Genomic DNA, 21842 nt, shown 5'->3' with positions numbered 1-21842 from the left:
GAAAAAGTAAGGACTGGGGAGACCAGAGTCCTTGTTTACCCTTCTCAAGATGAAAGACCTCCAGGATGTCTTCTCACAGACTTTGTGGCTCTGGTTCCTTGTTTGTAAAACGGTGGGGGGTGGGTGCTCTGGGTGGTCCATGCAAGAGAAGTGCTCGAGGTTCTGAGCGCCTTCCCGTCTCTAACAGTGGCTGGGACCAGTTCTCTGTGCTCATTCACGAGTACTTTCTGTTTCTGTGTTTTTGGGGAAGTTGCTTTTTCTTGGTATTGAGTGAGTCAGGAGAAGAAAAATCATTGGCAGTCCCATCTCTCAAAGCCTCAGGTAGGGCTGTGGCTTCTGACAACACTAACGGCTGATCTTGAGGCCGATTTCGAATGCCTCTAACAGACATTGTGACACAAGTCCCATTCAAGAGTGAAAATGGAAATTCCAGCCTCGCCCTTTGTGACCTCTGAAATAAACTGCTATTCTTTCGTCGCCAGAGCTGCTCGCACAACAGCAGCCAACCTTCTCATTCCTAATTTGTAACGAGGAAACGGAGGCATGGGGAAGAGCAGTGATTTCCGGGATCCCTAAGAGTTCTTCAGGCTCTGGGTAAAAAAACACATCTGCTCGCGTGGCCTGTGGGGAGAACGGGTCGGGGAGGGCGCCAGAAGAGGGCCTGGACCCTGGAGACGACCCCTCCCCGCCTTCAGGAGAAATGGCTGCAGTCACAGCCACTGGTGATGGACGGTGAGGAAGTCAGACCAGAGGCTGGGGCAGCCGGGCCGAAAGTCTGGATGGGCTGGTATTTCTGGAAAGATTTCTGCCCAAGGACGAAGGGCGAGGGTCGCGGGCCCGTGTGCACAGCAGGGGTGCAGGCATTTTAAAGGTTAAGAGCACCCGTAGAAAATAGAAGTAGGAGGAGGAAGTGGGGCGCTGGGGCGCAGTGCGAGAAGGAAGCAACTCGTCGGAGCTTCCCCTTTTTCCTCCTTCCCCGAAGCCCCCACCCCAGGCCCCTCGCCCGCTCCGCCCACCCATCCAGCCCTGCCAAGCCGCGCTTCCGCTCCCCCTGGTCAAGCCTCACCTTACTTCTGGGGGCGACGTGGGGGAGGGTCGCTGGCGTCCCTCCGGCCTTGGCCAGCCCTCAGCCAGGACCTGTTCCTTCCGAGGGCAGAGGAGCTCAGAGCTGGGCGTCCTCATACGCGCGGTGGGCTCGGGCCGGACTCCGAGGATGCTTGGGGTCAGGCTGGCGCCAGGCCGACGCCGCCCAGCCACCAGGTGGCGCGAGAGTCCGGCTGGGCGGCCTGCCCCGCCCCGCCCTGGCATGGCCCCGCCCCGCCCCGGCATGGCCCCGCCCCCAGTCCGCCGTCTGAGCAGAGCCCCGATCGATGCTGGGACTCGCCGCGCGGGTCCCCAGCTCCGGCGCGGTGGTCGCGACGGTACCCGGAGTCGCAGGGAGTCGCCTCTGGAGAGGGACTCGGCGCCCAGCGGGGACTGCAGGTGTGTGGCCGGGGCGCGGGGACGCGGAGTGCACGCGTAGGGGCTTGAGGCAGAGCCAGAGCTGCCCGCGGACACTTGGAGACAGGTGCGCCCTGAAAGCACAGGCTGCAGCCAGTGCGCTGGACAGATCCTGCCGTCTTCTGCCTCTGAGAATAGGGCCCATTGCCGGGGACACGACTCGCACACACGCGTGCCCAGTAATCTCAGACAGAAGGGTATGCCGGCTGTCCATCCTTACCTAAGTAGCCACTGCTGGAGGCATCTGTGCGGTCCGACTGTGACCGCAGCCTCCTGCTGCCTCTTTCGAGGCTGCCCTGTGTCTTCGGGTCAAGGAGTCTGCTCTCCCGTCTGGGAGCGCTCTCTCTCTGGGAGCCTTGGCATCAGGGGTCCTCAGCCACCAGGACCTCCAGCGAGCGTGGGCCCCCAGACAGTGGCTGCTTTTCTCCAGAAGCGCACTCTTGGCGCTGTCAGCTTATCCGTGTTTACACCCTCTCGGTATCCCTGCGTGACTCTGTGTGCGCGTGTGCATGGGTGTGCGCGTGTGCATGGGTGTGCGCGTGCGCGTGCGCGCTGGCCCATCCCAGGCCTCGGGTAAATAAAAGTTCTTTAGGTCAGTAGGAGGAAGGAGATTATTCAGAGGGAAAAGGAAGGCGAGATGAAAGCAGCAGGATGTGGTATCAAGTAAGTTACAAGCCTCTTGCAGAGAGGAGGAGTGGGTTTGGGCGAAATGAGGGCCGGAACTGGGCCAGTCTACCTGCGTCCAGGGTTCTGTCTGGGTCCCCCGTCTTTCCCTCCCTGCAGTGGTCACTCTGCCTTCTCCTCCACACCTTCCCTCCTCCTGGCCTGGGACTACCCAGAAGGGCAATGGTTCCCAGAACTTGTTAAAACACACCTTCTCCAGGCACCCCCTACAGTACAGCTTTCCAAGGGTGGGATCTGGAATCTGTATTTTTCTAAAATTTGAATAAGATCCGTTAAGTGATGAGGCTGGTGCCATTGCTTGGGAACCCTGGATGCTTTGGAAAGGAGGCCCGGGTTCCAGCTGTGCCCAGCTGTGTGACCCTGAGCCTCATGAGCATCACACTGCCCTTTCCCAGCCTGCTTCCCTGTCTGCAAAATGGGCCCTAACCTGCAACCTCAGGGAGCAAATCAAATGAGAAAGTGTGAGCAGGGCGAATGCACAGGGAGCTGCCCTGGGTGTTTGCAGAACAAGGGAGTGGGTGTCTCGGGCTTACCTGCTTCCTCAGCGGGGACACTGCGGTGTGGCTCCTCCGGAAGACAGTTTTGAATGGTCCACTCTCTCTTCCTGCTCAGAAGACCCTCCCCTGCTTCTTGAAGAATAACTAACCAGGATGGTTATTCTGGGGACAGTGCAGAGTCTGTGTGTGCCAGGCCTCACTGTTTTTTGTTTGTTGTTTTTAAATTTTGGTTTTGAGGGCTCTTTGTTGCTGTGTGGACTCCTGTTCTCTAGTTGTGGGGCAGCTCCGTTGCCTGGGGACCTGTAGGATCTTAGTTCCCTGACCGGGGATTGAATGCGCATCCCTTGCATTGAGAGGGGGATTCTTAACCTCTGGACCCCAGGGAAGGCCCCTCATCAGGGTTTTAAGATCCTTGCCAATCTCTTCGGTGAGGGATAAAGAACTGTCTTCTCTTTACAAGCTGTAGTGGACAGAGAAAGACCTCTGTCTCTTTGCCTGTCTCTCCCCAGCATGCGCCCCGCTTTTTTTTCTTTCGAGAAGAATCAAGCGGAAGCTAACCGGGTGACCAGTGTGTTTGGGTTTACTACAGGGGTCATAATGTGGAGGAGGAGGCTGGCTGTTGGAGGCTGCTCCATGGCCCCAGGTTAGTCTGATCACTGGCCTTCCGGCAGAGATGCGGAAAAAGAAGAGGCAGTCACCTTTGCCTGGGCAGCCCAACGTTAGAGGCTCCAGCTTGGGTTCAGAGGAACACTCAAAGAGCGCTGACTTGGTCTTTGTTCAGAGAGCCTCACCCACAAAGGACTGAGCTGGCCAGACTTCTGTGGGACCTCTGTGAACTAGAAGACTTGTTTGGCTCAGCTGTGGGTAGACTGAAAGCCTGGATCAGCTTTTTAAGCAAGGAAGTATCTAGAGGGGCAAGATGGAGTGATTGTCATCAGTTCAAGGAAGAGGTTTGAGGTTCTGGCATAGATGGCATGGGGAGTGGACAAAGGAAAGACTATGTCTGACTTCTATCCAGAGGCAAGCTGAGACAGCACAGCAAACATATATTACTTATTAGAGTATTCCATTGATGTGAAGATGTACGCATTTTCACATTTTAACAACTCTGAAATCATCTTACCATCTATGGCATCTTACCATTATAAAAGGTGGCAATATTTCTTTCTGGCACACAAAATAATGGTGGTGTAGTCGCAAAGTCATTTTCCACCTCTTGTAGCCCGCCAGGCTCCTCTGTCCATAGGACTTTCCCAGGCAAGTATATTGGAGTGGGTTGTCATTTCCTTGTCCAGGGGATCTTCCTGACCCAGGGATCAAACCCATATCTCCTGCATTGCAGGAGGATTCTTTACCACTGAGTGACTAAGGAAGCCTAAAATAATGGTGCATCTTACAATTGATGGCATCTTTTTCGATTCTGTTAAATATGATGTGTATTTTGCAAATATGGGGAACGCTTTCGATGTACAGAGGTACACACAGAACCACATCATTCTTGTAAGTGAAATGGCACGTATCACTTTTTCCACCAGCTTTACCTTTTAAACACCAAAACTTTTCATGGTATCCAGTTTTTAAAAGAAATCCTTGTAAAATGTGTTGCTTGCCTTTATAAATCTAGCACATGGTGTGTGATTTAATAATTCCTTGAAAATATTAAACGGTTCTACCTGCCATTTTGTGCATACCTTGGGTCTGCTCAGGACAAAATTTTTGTCATCTTATTGTCCTTTTCCCCTTTAGCTATCATTTCATGGTCCTTGGCAGTGGGCTAAGTATTTCTCCATTTCCTTTTCATCTTCACTGCCATACTCAGGTTGCTACAACTATTATCCACATTTCATGAAGGAAGAAACTAAGGACCAGGATGATACTGCTAGGAAGCGCCAGGGCTGGGTGGATAACCAGAGATGACCCAGCCCAAGGGGTATTCTGCCTGTGCCTGTGGGTGTGGAGGGCATGGCTTGTGGGGCTGACTGGGAGCCTGAATGTGGCCATCTATAGGTCTTCTCTGTTTGCTTCCAGGCTAGTGGCCGGAAGGTTCTGGATAGTTGGGTTATCAGCCAAGTGCCTTCCAGATAAGTGAGGTGTAGCTGTAGCAAAGTGCACAAGATTGGAGGGTAGGGCCAATGAATGGGAAGAAGTGGGTGACCAGTGGCACCAAGCAGACATTGGGTCCTTCTTGAGTCTACCACATCTAGCACTTGGGGTGCATGGCTTTGAGCTTTAGGGTTTGTCCTTAGTGGGAGACGCCTGCCTCCAGCTTTCCCCAACTCCCAGTCCAGCTTCTCTCATGGGGATATAAGATGACAAAGCTGAACAGGTCACACTCCAGCTGTAAATCCTCCCGAGCTGCCCTGGCCCTCTGGAGAAGGTCCATACCCCTTAGCATGCCTAGCAAGGCCTCCGCCACCCAGCTCAGGTCACCCTGCCTTCTTCATCTCTTGAAGCTTGGGCAGACCTCAGTACCTTTGCACGTGCTGCTCCTTCCCACCACATTGCCCTTCCTGTCCACTGCCTGCCTGGCAGACCATGAATTCATCCTTGGATGCCCAGCTTCAACCTCATCATCTTTGAAGACTTCCCTAAGCCCCTCTTCACTCCACAGCACTGGCCACGCCATCCTTCCGTCCTCCCCATGCCTTCCTTGTCCTCCCGGAGCACTGGCCCCTCTGGCCTGCAGGGTCTGACCAGTGACATGGTGGCTGGCTCACCAGGGCCTTCTGATGCTCAGCACAGCTGTTCAGCTGTCACCATCAGACTCCCCAGGATTTCTGAGAAATCCACAAACAGCAATAGTGGGGGCTGCCAAGGGGGCTGCGGAGCACAGGGTGTTGTGGGGGGCAGAAGGGTGGGGTCCGGAAGGAGTGGTGTGCTTTTCATTTTCATGTCCTCAAGAGTCTTGCTGCTGTTGTTGTTGACCTAGGCAAATGAGTCTGTGTGGTTTCCTTGTCGGGGGCAGGGCAGGGGTGTGACAGCTGAAGGCAGCTTCTGCCTCCTGTGGAGTCAGGGGGGCTGTGTTTCTGCCTGATTCCCCTATTTCTAGCCCTGTGACCCTGGGTTGAGTCCATGTACATCAAAAGTGTCAGTTTCCCCATCTCCCTAGAAGCGTGCACAGATGCTTTCTATGGCCCCTTCCTCATCTCCAACAGTCCATTCCTTGGCTCAGCACCTCTGCACGGAGCACCTTCCATGTGCCAGGTACGTGCTGGGGCTCTGAGGACTGTGAGGGAGACAGATAACGTTCCTGGAAATTTTTCATTTTGGCTGCATTGGGTCTTCATTGCGGGCTTTTCTCTGGTTGCGGCGCTTGGGCTTAGTTACCCTGTGGAATATGGGATCTTAGCTCCCCGACCAGGGATAAAACCTACATCCCCTACATGGGAATGCAGATTCTTAACCACTGGACCACCAGGGAAGTCCCCCTCCCCTGGTGGAAATTAGTCTAGTGGGCAGGACACTAGATACCTATCGTGTAATTTCCATCATGAGAATGATGAGGTCCCGGGCGAGTATGGAAAGGGAACCCCATATAGTTTAAGGATTAAGGAGAGGCTTCCCTGAAGAAGTCACATTCGAGTTGAGAATTGAGAGATACAATATAGAAGAAAATACCAATGGTAATAAAAATGATCCCCAACACTGAGCAGACATGTGCTAAGCCCTCTCTGGGTGCACCCTCTCAGGAATTCCTTTATTTCTGTGGGGTGTGGGGGCCTCCTCTCCTACAAAAACCAAGTGAGGTTAACTCTGGCATAAACCAGAGACCCATCCCCTGTGCCCCATCTCCCCTCTCCTTGTCTCTCCCCCTCCTCCGAGGTCGCATGAAGGTCATTAACACTATGAGGGGGCGCCTCCCTTTTCCTTTGCACTGATCATCACCAGAGAGTACGTTCCTTTGCTGCTGAGGGGCTCCTTGCAGGAGTCCCTTGCATTTGCTCTCACATTGGCTATCCATAGCGAAAGGAGCCTCCATCCACAGAAAACCACCGTTGGCCTTTCGTTCCATCCCTCTCAGAGTTGCTGTCCTTACAACCCAGATTTTGTGTATTTCCTACGAAGTCATCCTCTCAGCCCCCACATCCTTCTTCCTTCCAGGTTTTCTTCCCAGGACCCCAAGGTCTCTGTGGACGTACCTCTGGCTTTTGGGTCTGAGCGTTTGTTCCTGAGTGACTTGGTGGTTTTGACTCTCATCAGGCAAATCTCCCCACAGCCACTTCCATGCAGCCTGGCTGAGGCCACCCTCCTCCTCAGTGCATTTTCTGGGTGAGATTACATCTACACCTGCTGCTCTTATGGGAGACTTTCGAACTCAGTCTCGATAATGGGCCTCTTTCAGAAGCTGATAAAGCCATAGATCATCCCCTCCATCTCCCCACAAAAGGCACACGTGTGCACGCACACGCATGCTCTTTCAAAGTTTTGCAGAAAACCTCTGGGTCTTCTCAGACCTCTGCTGTCCACCAGGGAACCCAGGTGAGTAACCTCTGATCTGGAAAACAGGACTTTCTATACACTGATTTCTTTGGCTCCATGCAGGAGTCAGCTGTTGTGAGAATGATGGATCTCTCCTTGGGGAGATCTCAGGGCTTGGTGTGGGGACCACTCACAAGCCGTGTGCACGCTTCCTGGGTTTATTATTGAATCTTGAATTCAATCCATTTCCAAGATGATTGAAGAACATCACTTTAGCTAGTAGTTGTTGTTGTTTAGTCATTAAGTTGTGTCCAACTCTACGACCCCATGTACTGTAGCCCGTCAGCCTCCTCTGTCCATGGGATTTCCTAGGCAAGAATAACTAGACTAGATCTTCCCAACCCAGGGATCGAACCCATGCCTCCTGCATTGGCAGGTAGGTTCTTTACTGCTGAGCCACCAGGGAAACCCTTACTTTGGCTAGTGGTGTCCTTAAAAGAAGCCCTCTGCTCTGGTTCCCCTACCCCCAGCCAGGGAGCTAGACTTAAGGCTAGAAACGAGACCCGAGAAGGTGCATGTTGGTGGCTATTCTCATGAATAGAGACGATCCAGGAAGCAGAGAGGCAGCCACTGCTGGTGTTTTTGCTGCAAATATTCTCACGGCCTCCCTTGTTCTCAGGGACTGGCGTGAGTGTGGGCCTTTATTTCTCTGATGTGGTTGTAGTTCTTTAGAGCTGATGCCTTGAAGTCAAGTGCCACGTGTAAAGGAAGTTTTCTTCAATTCCTCATTTCTAAGGATTTGTTAAAGCACAGATGGAAGTTAGGTTTGCCAGTTACAATTGGAAGCATCCACTAGGAAAGCCTTGTATTCTTTCGCCTTGAGGTAGGTTTGCGTGATGTGTTACATCATTAACTTCCTTCTCTTCAGCCCTGCTTGCCCTTTTGGAGTGAACTCTGCTTAGTCAAGGAGTTTTGTTCTTTCAGAACAGTGCTAGGTTTGATTTGCTGCTATGGCTTTAAGAATTCTTGCATCCGTGCTCACAGATAAGGTCGGCCCATATTCTCCTCTTTTGTACTGCTGTTGTCATGTTTTGATGTGCTGGTTATGCAAAGTGATTTTGGAGGCATTTCATCTCCTCCTGGGGCTTCCCTGGTGGCTTGGTGGTAAAGAACCCACTTGCCAAGGCAGATGAGGGTTCAATCCCTGGATTGGGAAGATCCTCTGGAAGAGGAAATGGCAACCCACTCCAGTATTCTTGCCTGGATAATGCCATGGACAGAGGAACCTGGCGGGCTACAGTCCACAGGGTCTCAGAGTTGGACACAACCGAGTGAGTGATCATGAGAATCTTCTCCTGAGCTCTGGGGACAGCTGGCAGAGCAGGGCATGGTCTGTGTCTCGGAAGTTGGAAGAAGAGCTTAGTCTTAGGTCTCCACTACTGGATTCTCGGTTTCCCATTTCCCAAGCCTTCCTCTCCTCTTCTCTCTTCCTTAGTCCTCCCGGGTACACACCTAGCACCTCCGTGCTCCCAAGCTGGAACCTCAGAGTCATCTTTGATTCTTGAGCCTTCAACAATTCTCCACTGATTCCCGTGAGTCTCTCCTTTTCCTGCCCTTCAGCTGAGGGAAGGCTCATTTCCACTCTTAGATGCTTCCATCCATCTGGAAAGTGGTGCAAGGCCAGGTGCTGTGTTTAGTGGGGACGCTGATAAACCATCTCATACCCAGAGAAAGGTAACCAAGGTAGTGATGGCACAATACCGCATGTTTACAGAAGGAGAGATGTTTTTCTATATGAAGAGGACATAAAGGAGAAGTCATATCCATGCAGGAGACATGGGATCAATCCCTGAAGAAGGAAATGGCAACCCAGTATTCTTGCCTGAAAAATCCCATGGACAGAAGAGCCTGGCAGGCTGCAGTCCGTGGGGTCACAAAGAGTCGGACACAACTGAGCAACTAACACTCTACTTCGGGACTAAGCATAATTCTTTGGAAAAGGTGAAGACCTGCCCTGTAGAGGTCGTTCTCCTAGGAGGAAAGGGACCCATGAAGGGAATTGTGAGGAAATAGATCTCAGCTTACCACAGGGAAGAGCTTAGAGAAGTTCAGAGCAGAATAACAATGGAATGGGCAGACTTGTGGTAGTGAGTTCCCCATTGGGAGAAACATTCAAGGAAAACGCATGTCAGACGTAGAAACGAAAGCTATGAGAATAGAGACACATCACTTCATTTCTAAGCACCTCTAACTCTCCAAATCTTGGTGACTGTGTCTTACTGGCTGTAGGAAAGTTGGTCGTTCTGATAACATAATTTGAATTTAAGAAATTCAGTGGCCTCGAATAAACAAATCCCAAAGCTGGGCAGTTCCCTCACAAATCCTGCAGCCCGTCTTCAGAGCCTGTCCTCCCAGAGCAGGAGCTCGGTATTGGTTAGAAAACCAGAGCCATGCATGGTAAGACTCTGGAGCCACAGCTGGACATAGGGATGCTTGCCCATCTCCTGTGCTTGATAATGGACTTTTTTTGGGTGAGGGGCAGGGGGGAGTCTCTTGTTCTTGGCTCCTCTGAACCAATCTGATAAAATGGACTACTTCAGAGACACCTTCCTCTGTGGCTGTCCCACAGAAACTCGGTGCCAATCTGATCCACCTCCAGGTCACGCGGGGAGTTAATGGCCTCTTGTTCTTGGGGTTTTTGAGCCAACGTTTAATGGGCCTTTGCATTTCGCATTCACTTCTGTACTGACATCTTGAGAGTTTCATTTTGAGAAAACCCAAAACTCAGCGCTCTCCTTCGCCTGTTATTGTGCTTAAGTGAACACAGGGGGGTTGTGGTGTGATATTCAGACTACTGAATGGGAGTAGGAGCTGAGATCTCTAGTCCTAGCTGTCCCCCACTCAGCCGCTCATCTCCCTAAGCCTGTTCCCTCTTGGCTCAAGGGGCTGTATCTATATTCTGACATCCTATGAGTTTTACAAAGTCTTCTCTCCAAGTGTAGACTGATAGGAGCTGCTCTGATGAGCTAAGCAGAGAGGGGACCCGCTCCTTCCCTCATGTTACCCATGTCATGGCAGGACTCCCAGAGGCTAAAGTCCTTCTGACCACAGTGGTGGCCTGCCTCCCTCCACCCAGGCTTCTCTACTGGAAGTCTTCCTCTGAAGTCATTGGTGGCCTTGTAATGGCAGATTCCAATGGCTTTCTGCTAGTTTGTATCTCTTTGCAGTTTCTGTAGCATTTGATGCCCAGCACCACTTGCTAGAGAGCTTCCCAGGTGGCTCAGTGGTAAAGAATCCATCTGCCAGCTCAGGAGATGCAGGAGATGCAGTTTCGATCCCTGGATCAGGAAGATCCCCTGGAGAAGGAAATGGCAACCCACTCCAATGTTCCTGCCTGGGAAATCCCATGGACAGAGGAGACTGGAGGGCTACAGTCCATGGGTTCGCAGAATCAGACACAACTGAGCGACTGAGCACACACACACATCCTGACCTAGAGCCTCTTCCTCACCATATGCACCTCCTGGCATTCCTGTGCACGCTCCTCTTCTTGCTGTCCCAGGTCATGCTTAGCTCCCTCACCCAGACCCTCATGTCCAAGTCCATGCTGGTCAATTTTACCATTTCGACATCAATACAACTCCAGAGCCCAGCTCTTCGTCCATGACGCAGGCTTCCTCTCCAGACTTCCCCATTTGGGGATGTCTAGTGAAACCAGACTCCTGGTCTGGAGTGGAGACGTTGCAGTCACCTCTGAGTGCTCCCTCCCTCTTCCTGTCCCCTACTCTCCAGCCAGCTTTGATGGCGCTTCCTTTGGTTCTCGCTTCTTTTCACTTCCCTATAGTTCTCTCTGTCACCCAACTCAGCTTTCGTCACCAGCATCCTAGGCCTGCTTATGGGCCTTCTGGACCCTGCTGTCTTCCTCGCTTCCTCCAGGAGATTCTTCTAATGAAACTCTTTTTGTCACCACGCTCAGAAGCCTTTGGTGCCACCTGCCTCCTAGGGAAAGTCCGAAGTCCAAGGTCTTGTGTTTGGAGTTTCAAAGCCAAGTCTTGCTCTTAGAATCTTCTCCGTGAATCCACACTCTCTCCTCCAGCCAGATGGCCTGACTCAGTTTCCTCCCCAAGACCTGATGGGTATTCTTATTTCTCCCTTCTCCTCCCGGTGAGGAAAACTTCCCAACCATCTTGTACAGCGCCAACTCCCCACTGAGGGGCCAGCATCTAGTGATGCTCAGTTCATGTGCGGTGAATAAATGTTTGCCTGGTGGAGCACCCAGCACACAGGAAGTCTGGGTCAGCCCCGGTGGCTGATGATCAGGCATCTGAGTGCTTTGTGGGATTCAGTCAACCTCTGAGAATGCATTCTCAGGCATCTCCCTGGATTCTGTGGGTCCCACCTGAGGTAAGGGTATCCTTTTGGTTTTCCCTGGTGGCTCACACGATAAAGAATCTGCCTGCAATGCAGGAGACCTGGGTTGGAAAAATCTCCTGGAGAAGAGAATGGCAACCCACTCTGGTATTCTTGTCTGCAGAATTCCATGGACAGAGGAGCCTGGTGGCCTGCAGTACATGGACTCACAAAGAGTCAGACATGACTGAGTAACTAACACTTTCCGCTTTCAAAGGGGCAAAGTCCTGGGTCTTTGCACTCCAGTATGGGCAAGACAGGCTGGTGGAGGGGACAGGTGGGGAGGTGGGGTTCAGACGCGTTAAGCCCCTGGGAAACTCCAACTGCTAAGTCCTTGATCCTTGGGAAACTGTTCCACCCTCTAAGTTATTTCAGATTCAAGACAGCAGCTGGGCACCCCTGGTAAGCCCAAACAAGCCACTCCCAGCTGGTGACCCCGCCTTAGAGGAGCCTGGGGAAGTGTCTGTTTGCAACATGGGTGTTTACAAGGCAGAGGGGCTTCCTGTCCCGCCTACCAGGCTGACTGTGGGGCAATCAGGAGCTGTGTCTTCAGGGGCACTGGGGCAAAGAAATGCTTGGAGGATTTCTTGGGATTCTTCAGACATCCCAAGGTGGGGTGTCTGGCCATGCTGACCCTCGAGGAAGCCAAGGGCAACATGGAATGACCTCAGGTTTTTGAACCGGGAGAAAATTAAATATGACTGATAATTAATTTGCACATCGCCCTTTACAACTTCTAAAGCATTGTTCATAAATGCAGCCCGGCTAGTTTAACGTGGAACCCTTTAGAGGGAAAAGAAATTCCCTTGGTCACGCCCAAGCAGGGTAAACAAGGAGAAGGTTCTCTTTTTCTTTACTGCTTTGGAGAGGAAAGAAGGCTTTCTGGGACTTCTCTGATGATCCAGTGGTTAAGAATCTGCCTGTCAATGCAGGGGACACAGGTTGGATCCCTGGTCCAGGAAGATTCCACATGCCCTGGAGCAACTAAGCCTGTGTGCCACAACTACTGAGCCTGTGCGCCTAGAGCCTGTGCTCTGCAAGAAGAGAAGCCACTGCAACGAAGGGTAGTCCCTGTTCTCCGCAACTAGAGAAAGACCCTGCCCAGAAACGAAGACCCAGCATAGCCAAAAAAATTAATATTTAAAGAAGAAGAAGAAGAAGGCTTTCTGGGGGAAGGAGAGAGTAGTGGACAGATCTCCCCAGGAGAGAGAAGCTCCCAGTAGTGCTTCCGAGTTCATTCGACATGGCAAGTACGCCCCTCTCCTCATCCACCAGAGAAATGGGCCGAGGGGGCAGTCCCCCAACCAGGCTGTAACCACCACCACGGCACCCCCAAGAACAGGGGCTTGTGTCCAGGGCCCCCGTCTCTGGGTTCCGACATAAGCGCCTGGAAAGTTCTGGGAACGTACCTCGTGCTCTCTCGGGCCTGGGGACAGGGGGGACCCCGTGACCTTTCTCTAGTGAGCAGGCAATCCAAGGATGGGGTTCACCCCATCACGTGACTTCTGATGCCCTGTGGCTGTTTTCTCTGGTGACTGCTTTCTCTGAACCCAGTAGAGAGAAGATGCAAAACAGAAGCTGCACCCCAGCAGGGCAGAGGTGCTAGGGACGCCCGCGCCGTCAACACCTCAGCCTGCGCATCACGGTGCGATAATACTGGTCTGTGCAGGGAGGTTTATAGTAAAGCGCGAAGAAAAACAAGCACGCACAGCCCTCTAAGAATCTGATACTCAAACCTCCTACTTGCAAGTGGCAGAGGTTGGCCTGGGGGGTGGGGCTGAGAAGGGAGGCGAGAGGTCGTGTTGAGCGAGGACGAGCTTTGTATGGAATGAAGAAAAAAAAAAAAACATTTCTGAACGAATGAGGCTGCGGAGCTCAGGTCCAAGGCATGGGAGGTAAAGTTTGGCGGTCGGGAGAGGAGGTCGTTCTAGGAGGCACTCGAGTGGGCTAGAAAAACAAGATGGCGGGGCCCTGCGGGAACTGACAGAAAGAAGCCCTCAATACTGGGCCAAGTACTGGGTGCAATGGAGACAGAAGGAGATGCCACCAATTTCCATTTCCTTTAGGTGCTGTCATGGTCCTGCGTCCTCCCTGAGATGGATAGCGGCTGAGAATGCCCCTTCTTGCACCAAGCCTCAACTCTACTGGTTTCCCTTCAAGGCTCCTGTGGAGGGAATGTTGAAGGATTGGGCTAGCACCATGGTTGAGTCCAGGGCACAGTCCTCTCAGAGAGTCCGGTTTTCCTCCTCCCCCTACCCCCACCCCCCCAGCATTTTCCAAGATGAGATTACTTCTCACTGACTGCTTACTCCTAAGACCTATTCAGTAGATGGAGGTGGGAACGTTATTATTGTTAATTAAATGTTTTAGAACAAGTTTAAGGTTACAACAAAACTGAGAAGAAGGTACAGATTTGTCATATTACCCCCTGCCCCGCACATCATCAACATCACTCACCAGACGGGCACATATATTTTTACACCAAGGACGAATGTACATTTAAAAAATTTTATTGGGTTGGCCAAAAGATTCATTTGGGTTTTTTCATAACACATTATGGAATATTGGAACACTATGGAATATACTCAAGACATTATGGAATATACTCAGTATTCTATATTGGAATATAGTTTTTTTCTTTTTTTTTCATCCTATCATTTTGGAGTATAGTTGATTAACAATGATGTGTTAGTTACAGGTATACAGCAAGGTGATTTAGTAATACCCATAAAGTATCCATTCTTTTTCAAACTGTTTTCCCATTCAGGTTATTACAGAATATAGAGCCAAGCTCCCATGCTATACAGTAGATCTTGGTTAGCTCTCTGTTTTAAATATAGTAGTGTGTACATATCAATCTCAAGCTCCTATCCCCACTCCCAGCCCTTCCCCCATCCCAGCCATAATAGATACACCTACACTGACATATCACAATCACCCAAAGTCTATAGTTTACCTTCGGTTTCACTCTTGATATTTTTACATTCTATGAATTTTATGAATGTAATGACATATATCTATTATTATAATATTATACAGAGTATTACATGCGTGCATGTGTGCTCAGTCATGTGTGGCTGTGACCCCAAGGACTGTAGCCCACCAGGCCCCTCTGTCCATGGGATTTCCCAGGCAAGAATACTGAAACAGGTTGCCATTTTCTTCTCCAGGGGATCTTCCCAACCCTGGGATTGAACCCACATCTCTTGCATCTCCTGCATGCTAGCAGGTAGGTTCTTTACCAGCTGAGCAACCAGGGACACCCCATACAGAGTATTGTCAATGCCCTAAAATTTCTCTGTGCGTTGTCTAGTCTTCTCCTTCCCCACTCCCCGGAAATCATTGATCTTTGTATTATCTCCATGATTTTGTTTGGAGGACATAATTTTTCACTGAACTGTTCGATCTTGTCTAGGGAGGAAGAGTTTTGTAACACCTATACTTTCTTTTCAGGATACCTTCTTATCACCAGTAAGAGATTATCTCTAAACGTTTACCAAAACAGTACCCTCTCAACTTGAGTTGCTTCAGTACTAGCTAGTTAAGCCAATTTGCTCTGAAGAATGTCTGACCTTTAGATAACTCAATTACTGCTGCTCCCCTTGGAGTGGGATACACAGAAGTGGGCACACTATATGGGAAATAGGGGCTGTTTCTCGGGAGGATGACTTCAGCTTTTATGATGTGCCTCTTTATAAGGGAATTTTGGGTACATTGTGTGGTCTCTATTTAAGGTCAGACCTTACAACATGGCCTACAAATTTGGGGAAAATCCCACCAGCTGTATCTAAATGACACAGTAATGGACAAACAAATACAATTGTGCTTCTAGAGAACTTGGTGGTGACTGAACTATTAGTTAGTATATTGGTTTCTTTGTTATTTCAGAGAGATGTAAAATGATGGTGGCTTAAACATGATAGAGCTTTATTTCTCCTTCATGTAAAAGTCTGAGCATAAGGGGTCCAGTCTTTACACAACGACTTCATAGATCACCTACATTCCTTCTATCTTGTTGCTTTGTTTTCCCCAACATGTAGCTTTCATCTCAGGGTGCATGATGGCTGCTTTAGCAATTGCCATTGGATTTGCATTCCAGCTAGCAAAAGGAAGAAAGAGAAAGGAGGAGGCACGCCTATCCCTTTTAAAAGCATGATTTGGAAATTGTACTTATCAACATCTACTTATATTCTATTGGCCAGAATGTAGTCAAATGGCCACAATTAGCTACAAGAGAATCTGGGAAATATAATCTAAATTTTCTAAAAATTACATTACTATAGAATAAGGGAGAATGGATATGGAAAGACAGTTATGAGTCTTAGCCACGTTTGAACTTTACTAGTTTGAGATCTTTCTGAATCTTCAATGTTATATAAAAGTTCTTTATCCCTTCAATTGTACAAAAGCCTACCTTCTAAACCTTATTGAAAACCATTAATAAGAAAATGGCATACTGTTCTAAAAGATGGAATCCACACGAATGTCTGTCTACAGATGGAATAAACAAAATGAGATCTGTACATACAATGGAATAGTACTTAGCCTCAAAAAGGAATGAAATTCTGATGTATTTTATAATATGGATGAACCTTGAGGACTTTATGCTAAGTGAAAGAAACCCATCAGAAAAAGACAATATTGTCTGATTCAACCTACGAACTGACTACAAGTTCGTAGTGTAGTCAAACTCATAGAGACAGAAAGTAGAATGGTGATTATCAGGGGCTGGGAAAGAGTGGAGTGGGTAGCTAGTGTTCAGTGGGAAAGAATTTCAGTTTTGGAAGATGAAAAAGTTCTGGAGGTGATGGTGCTGATGGTCTCACAGTAATGTGAATGTACTAAATGCCATTCAGCTGTATAGTTTAAAATGGTTAAAATGGTAACTTTTATGTTGTTTATATTTACCACAGTTTTTACCATGACATGCTGTAAGGGGTCCCCAACCTCCGGGATCTAATGCCTGATGATCTGAGGTGGAGCTGATGTAATAATAATAGAAATAAGCACACAATAAATGTAACGCACTTGAATCATCCTGAAACCATCCCCCCACACACACTCCTGGTCCATGGAAAAATTGTCCCTGGAGCCAAAAAGGCTGGGGACCACTGCTATAAAGGACCAAAAGCAGAGTTCTCTGGCATTTTAGGAGAGGTGACCCCACAGATGAAGACCCTTGGCTCTCTTGGGTGAGGTTCTGAAGCCAGAGGTGAGTCCATTTATCTTATGATTATTGTGCTCACTTTTTTTTTTTTTGCACCGTTATGAGCCTATAGCAAGACTTGCTAAAATTCATATAAGCTATTTTTGTGCATTTTCTTGAGTCACCCCCTTAGTGAATCCATTCTTGCTCCTGGTAGTCCCTGGATCCTTCCCTGAATGTTGTTCACAAACTACCTCTTAATAACATAAAGAGAATGATGTCATGGGGGCTGGCAGACTCTGAGACTGTAGTTTCCAAGATGCTACTTTTGTTAAGTTCTCCAAAACTGGGACAGCCTTTTCTTGCGTGTCTCCCGTCTTTCTCTATCTCATCCTGTCCTTCTCTCGTACATCTTTCATTTTCTCTGATCCTTCAAAGAGTATCAGTAGCAGTTCCCTTTCACAACCTCAAGTTTCTTTATGACTCTGAGAGGTATTTATACTCATCTGCCATCCTCAACTCATTTTAAGCAGTGGCTTTTTACTTTAGAGCCCTCTGTGTCGGCGGACCCTGTCTCATCTCAGACTCCCCTTTATCCCCTTGCTGGTGCAATCATCTAAATTCCAAGGTCAGTGAGACATTCACCCACTGAAAATTTGGCCATAGTTCCATGTGGCACTGGACTAAACCCTTAAGCACTTGGCCTGACATTTAAAGCCATTCGCAGTCTGCCACCCAGCCTGGGCATCTTTATCTCCCCATACCTGTCATCCTTTACTCTCCAGTAGTTCTGAATGCCTGGGCATTCCCTGCAAGAACCAAGCTGTCTATACTTCTTAATTCTGTCCATTTCCCAACCCCATGCCTGAATCCCAAGGCAGCTTCTTCCTGTAGACTTATCTCGGAAGTTACCTTCTTTTTAAAAAAATTTTTTTTTATTTTTATTTTTTGGCCATGCTGTGCGGCATGCAGGATCTTAGTTCCCCAACCAGGGATTGAACCTGAGCCCCCCTGCAGTGGAAACTTGGAGTCTTAACCACTGGGAGTTACCTTCTTGGAGAAGCTTTGCTAATTGACCTTGTGCCTCCTCCACCGTACCTGTCTCTTGTAAACCTACACGGAGATGCCCTACCCTCCAAGGGTCTACTTGGAGGTTATTTTCGATGGTGCCTCTCTGAACTTCCTGGTGCGTATCTTCTGAGCATGTACCCGGCGGGTGGAATGCAATGTTATGTGGCTGGTGCAGGTCGTGCTGTGGTGGGTAGTGTCTTCCATTTGGAAAGTGGCTGGACCAGTTCACACCCCACCTGCAGTCATGAGGGGTCAGGTGCTTCACATCCTGAAGCGTGTGCCCATCTTGTTTGTTTCAGCCATTCAGGTGGGTCTGGTGGCATCACGTCATGGCCTGAATTTGCATTTCTCTGGTGCCTGATGAAATTGAGCACCTTGGCGTGTTTACTAACCACTTGGAGATCCTCTTTGGGGAAAAGGTCTATTCAAGTCTTTTGCCCATTTTTCTATCAAGTTATCCTGTCTTTTTTAATAATTTTTTTTCTTGGTGGTGGTCCTACCACGTTGCCTGGTGACCTTTGGACCTTATCTTCTCCTCTGATTGTGAACTCCTTGAGATTTCTGGAACCCCTCCCCCGTCTCAGTGCCTAGTAAGACCCCCAAATAATAGACACTTAATACATGCTTGCTGTTGACTGAACAAGCCATCTTTGATCCGTCCTTTCTGGTAGGATAACGGTTCTCCTTGAGAAAAAGGATGGAGGAACTAGCCATGGAACAGTTCTGTTTTCTTTCCAGCATCTGTAACTATGCCCCAATCTGTCCTGAATGGCCAGGCTAATCTTTTTGGATTTAGGTTCAGAATATAACTCTCTGGCCCGTCTTGATGTGTTCTGTGTTTTTCTCCAGCCTCCCTTTTGTGACATGCTCACTCTCGATCTTCAGTGTTCCATCTTACTTGGGGCCCTCACTTCCCTGTTTTAGGCACGCTCCAAGAGGTCATGCTGGCCCCTGACATCCCCCTCTTCACTTTCGTGAGACTCTGTGACTTGCCTCCAATTTAATTTTCAGAATTTTCTTTCCCTGCTAAGCCATTCTCTTGGGTTCCTGGCCTCTTAGGAGCCTGCTTCCTTAAAGTCTAAGATGTGGGTCTGACTGTCCAGCATTTTCTGCTAGGATTAGTCCACACTTTGAGATGATGTGGTCATTTCCCCTGTGTTTCCCCCTCACTTCTATTTTATAAACCTCCTGTTATTCTTGGTCAGAATTAAAGACACAAGACACATTAGTATGTTTCCTCATTGCTTCCTTGCCCTTCCAAGAGATAAGATGACCAGAAGAGCAAGGCTTTCTCAGATGGCCTAGTTTTAACCCAAGGACGCTTCCAGCTTCTGTCCAGGTGATGCCCTTGGCCATCCTTGGCCTGTGGTGACCCAGTTCTGTGATTCATACAAGGAAAGCAGCATCCTTCTCTCAGTCAGGCTAGATGTGTGTGATCCCACATGCTTCTCTCTTCTATTACCTTTCTTTAAACCTCTTGGTCATTCACTTATTCATTTGTTATTTGTTCATTGACTCAGCAAATATATGCCGAGCACTCTTCCTAGTCCTCATGGAGTGATATTCTAATGGGGCTGGAGGAGAGAAAAAGCCTGTTATGGTTTATTATTTATATACTAAGTAACATGAATAGCGTGTCAGGTGGTGATAAGAGAGGTGAGAAAATGAAGCACCAGGTGCCAGAGGTGGGGTTTACCAGAAGTCCCAATTAAGACCGTACCATAAAGACCAGGAGGAGTGAGAATTAGTGAGCATCTGGGAGCAGAGCACTCCAGGCAGAGAGAATAGCAGCTGTCAATATCCTGAGGCTCATGTGTGCCTGCAAGTTGCCCTGGTCATTCTGGTCCACAGAATGTGGCCACCTCCGTGCTGGTGTCAGCAAGGGTCCGTATCTCAAAGGGCAATGTATCAGTGAAGTTTGTATCTACCATAGCATCCAGAAAAGCATTGGGTTGACAAAAAAGTTTGTTTGGGTTTTCTGTAAGATATGATGGAAAAACCCGAACGAACTTTTTGGTCAGCCCAATATCCTGTGGTCATCTGCACTCCATAAGAGGAGTTTTTATTAGAGTAAGTGAATTTAGGTTGAATACCACTATGGGCCCTTGCACCTCTGAATTGCTGTGATTGTCTGAGCTGCCTGGCGGATGGCACTTGTGTCTGAGTAGCGTTTTTTTTAGTTGTTCCAGCTGGGCTTTTCTGAACACATAGTCCAATGCCTTCTTGTCATGTGGCCTGGTCTCTGCCTGGGTGTGGGGTCTATGCCAGATACATACGTTCCATATACTATTGCTTGTAATGTGCAGACATGCTCAGTCACTAAGTCATGTCCAAGTCTTTTGTGACCCCATGCCCGAATGCCCACCAGGCTCCTCTGTCCATGGGATTTCCCAGGCAAGAATACTGGAGTGGGTTGCCATTGCCTCCTCCAGGAGATCTTTCCAACCCAGGGATAGAACCCAAGTCCCCTGCATTGCAGGCGGATTCTTTACTGCTGAGCCACTGGGGAGGCCCTATTGCTTGTAACAAACTACCCCAAAATGTAGTATTAGAAGATGTTAACCATTTAAAAAAAAACAATTATTTGTGTCTGCCCTCGGTCTTTGTTGCTGCACATGGGCTTTCTCTGGTTGCCGTGTGTGGGCTTCTCATTGCAGTGGCTTTTTTTTGTTGCAGAGCACAGGCTCTAGGGTGCATGGCTCCAGTAATTGTGGTATACAGGCTTAGCCTGTGGCATGTGGGATCTTACCAGACCAACAATCGAACTGGTGTCCCCTGCACTGCAAGGTGGGTTCTTAGCCACTGGACCACCAGGGAAGCCTGAGGCTAACCATTTTAATATGCTCATGGATTCTGTGGACCAGGAATTTGGGCTGGGCATATTGGGGATGGTTTGTCTGTGTTCAGTGCTGTCTGAGGCTTCAGCTGGTAAGACCTGAACAGCTGGGGACTGGAACTGCAAGTCAGAAGTGCCTGCAAGTGGCCTCCCCATGTGGCTTGGGCTTCCTCACAAAATGGCGACCTCCAAATGGGTAGTCAGATTTCTTCCTCCATGACTCAGAGCTCCAGGTGCAAGTCTTCTAGGAAATGAGGCAGTAGCTGCATCAGCGGCATTGCTTCCCTTCACCTCCACTGTCATCTATCAGTTGAAGCGGCCACAAGCCCGTCCAGGTTTCGGTTTTTTATTTTTTAATATGTATTTATTTGGCTGTGCTGGATCTTAGTTTCAGCACACTAAAGTTTCAGGATCTTTAGTTGCAGCATGTGAATTCTTAGTTGCGGCATGTGGGATCTAGTTCCCTGACCAGGGCTCAAACCCAAGCCACCTGCATTGGGAGCACAGAGTATTAGCCACGGGACCACCAAGGAAGAGGGCTTCCCAGGTGGCGCTAGTGGTAAAGAACCTGCCTGCCAATGCAGGAGACATAAAAGACGTGGTTCTATCCCTGGGTCGGGAAGATCCCCTGTAGGAGGGCGTGGCAACTGACTCCAGTATTCTTGCCTGGAGAATCCAATGGACAGAGGAACCTGGTAGGCTACAGTCCATAGGGTCACAGAGTCAGACACTACTGAAGTGACTCAGCATGCACGCACACAGCAGGGAAGTCCCCCACCCAGGTTTAAGGGGAGGGAATTAGATTCCATCTCTTGTGTGGGGAAGTGTCAGGGCTGCATTGTAGAAGAAGCCATGGGATGGGAGGTGCCATGACCGTCTTTGGGAAATAAGCCTTATGACTTGTCTTCTATTTCCCTGGGGAGGAATTATCATTTTATGTTGTCACTGGGCTCTGGTGGATTTTCAGATGTCTGCTTTGTACCCCGTCTAGCATCAGCTCCCAGGGTAAGAAGGTTGCTAGGACCAGCGGCACCCCCTCCTCCCAATGCTTGGCCACTGGATGGAGGTGGTTCCCCAAGATGCAGGGCTGGTGGGCAGTCAGGCACGGAGCAGGTGCTCTGCAAGTATGTACACGCCCCTGAGGCATAGCAGATGGCGTTGTGTAACATCATTCTTTTGCTCAGTGTGGTAATGGTCTCAGGTCAGAGAATGTCCTTGTCCTTAAGGGAGGCATGGTAAAATATTAGATTGAACCATATACTTGTTTCAGTGCTATTCT

At 49.3% G+C, this 21842-nt stretch overlaps 1 protein-coding gene across 12 annotated transcripts in view; it reads left to right on the top strand.

The window, feature by feature from the left end:
• Positions 1-213: 213 nt before the first annotated feature.
• Positions 214-21842, top strand: part of PIK3R5 (phosphoinositide-3-kinase regulatory subunit 5) — a 75791-nt gene continuing 54162 nt past the window's right edge. For 3 of the 12 annotated variants that reach the window (XM_070774323.1, XM_070774324.1, XM_070774322.1), the window contains exon 1: positions 1324-1482. In XM_070774323.1, the coding sequence (XP_070630424.1) occupies positions 1371-1482 (112 nt within the window). In that variant the 5' untranslated portion in view covers positions 1324-1370. Of the gene's footprint in view, positions 595-1323; positions 1483-1521; positions 2164-5576; positions 5886-21842 lie in introns of those variants that run through there. The other 9 variants (XM_070774330.1, XM_070774325.1, XM_070774334.1 and 6 more) reach the window with 8 other exon arrangements.

Source organism: Bos indicus, chromosome 19 (genome assembly GCF_029378745.1).
Source record: "Bos indicus isolate NIAB-ARS_2022 breed Sahiwal x Tharparkar chromosome 19, NIAB-ARS_B.indTharparkar_mat_pri_1.0, whole genome shotgun sequence".
Classification (NCBI taxonomy): domain Eukaryota; kingdom Metazoa; phylum Chordata; class Mammalia; order Artiodactyla; family Bovidae; genus Bos; species Bos indicus.
Note: the sequence above shows the minus strand (reverse complement) of the source record. Positions and strands in the feature narration are given on the sequence as shown.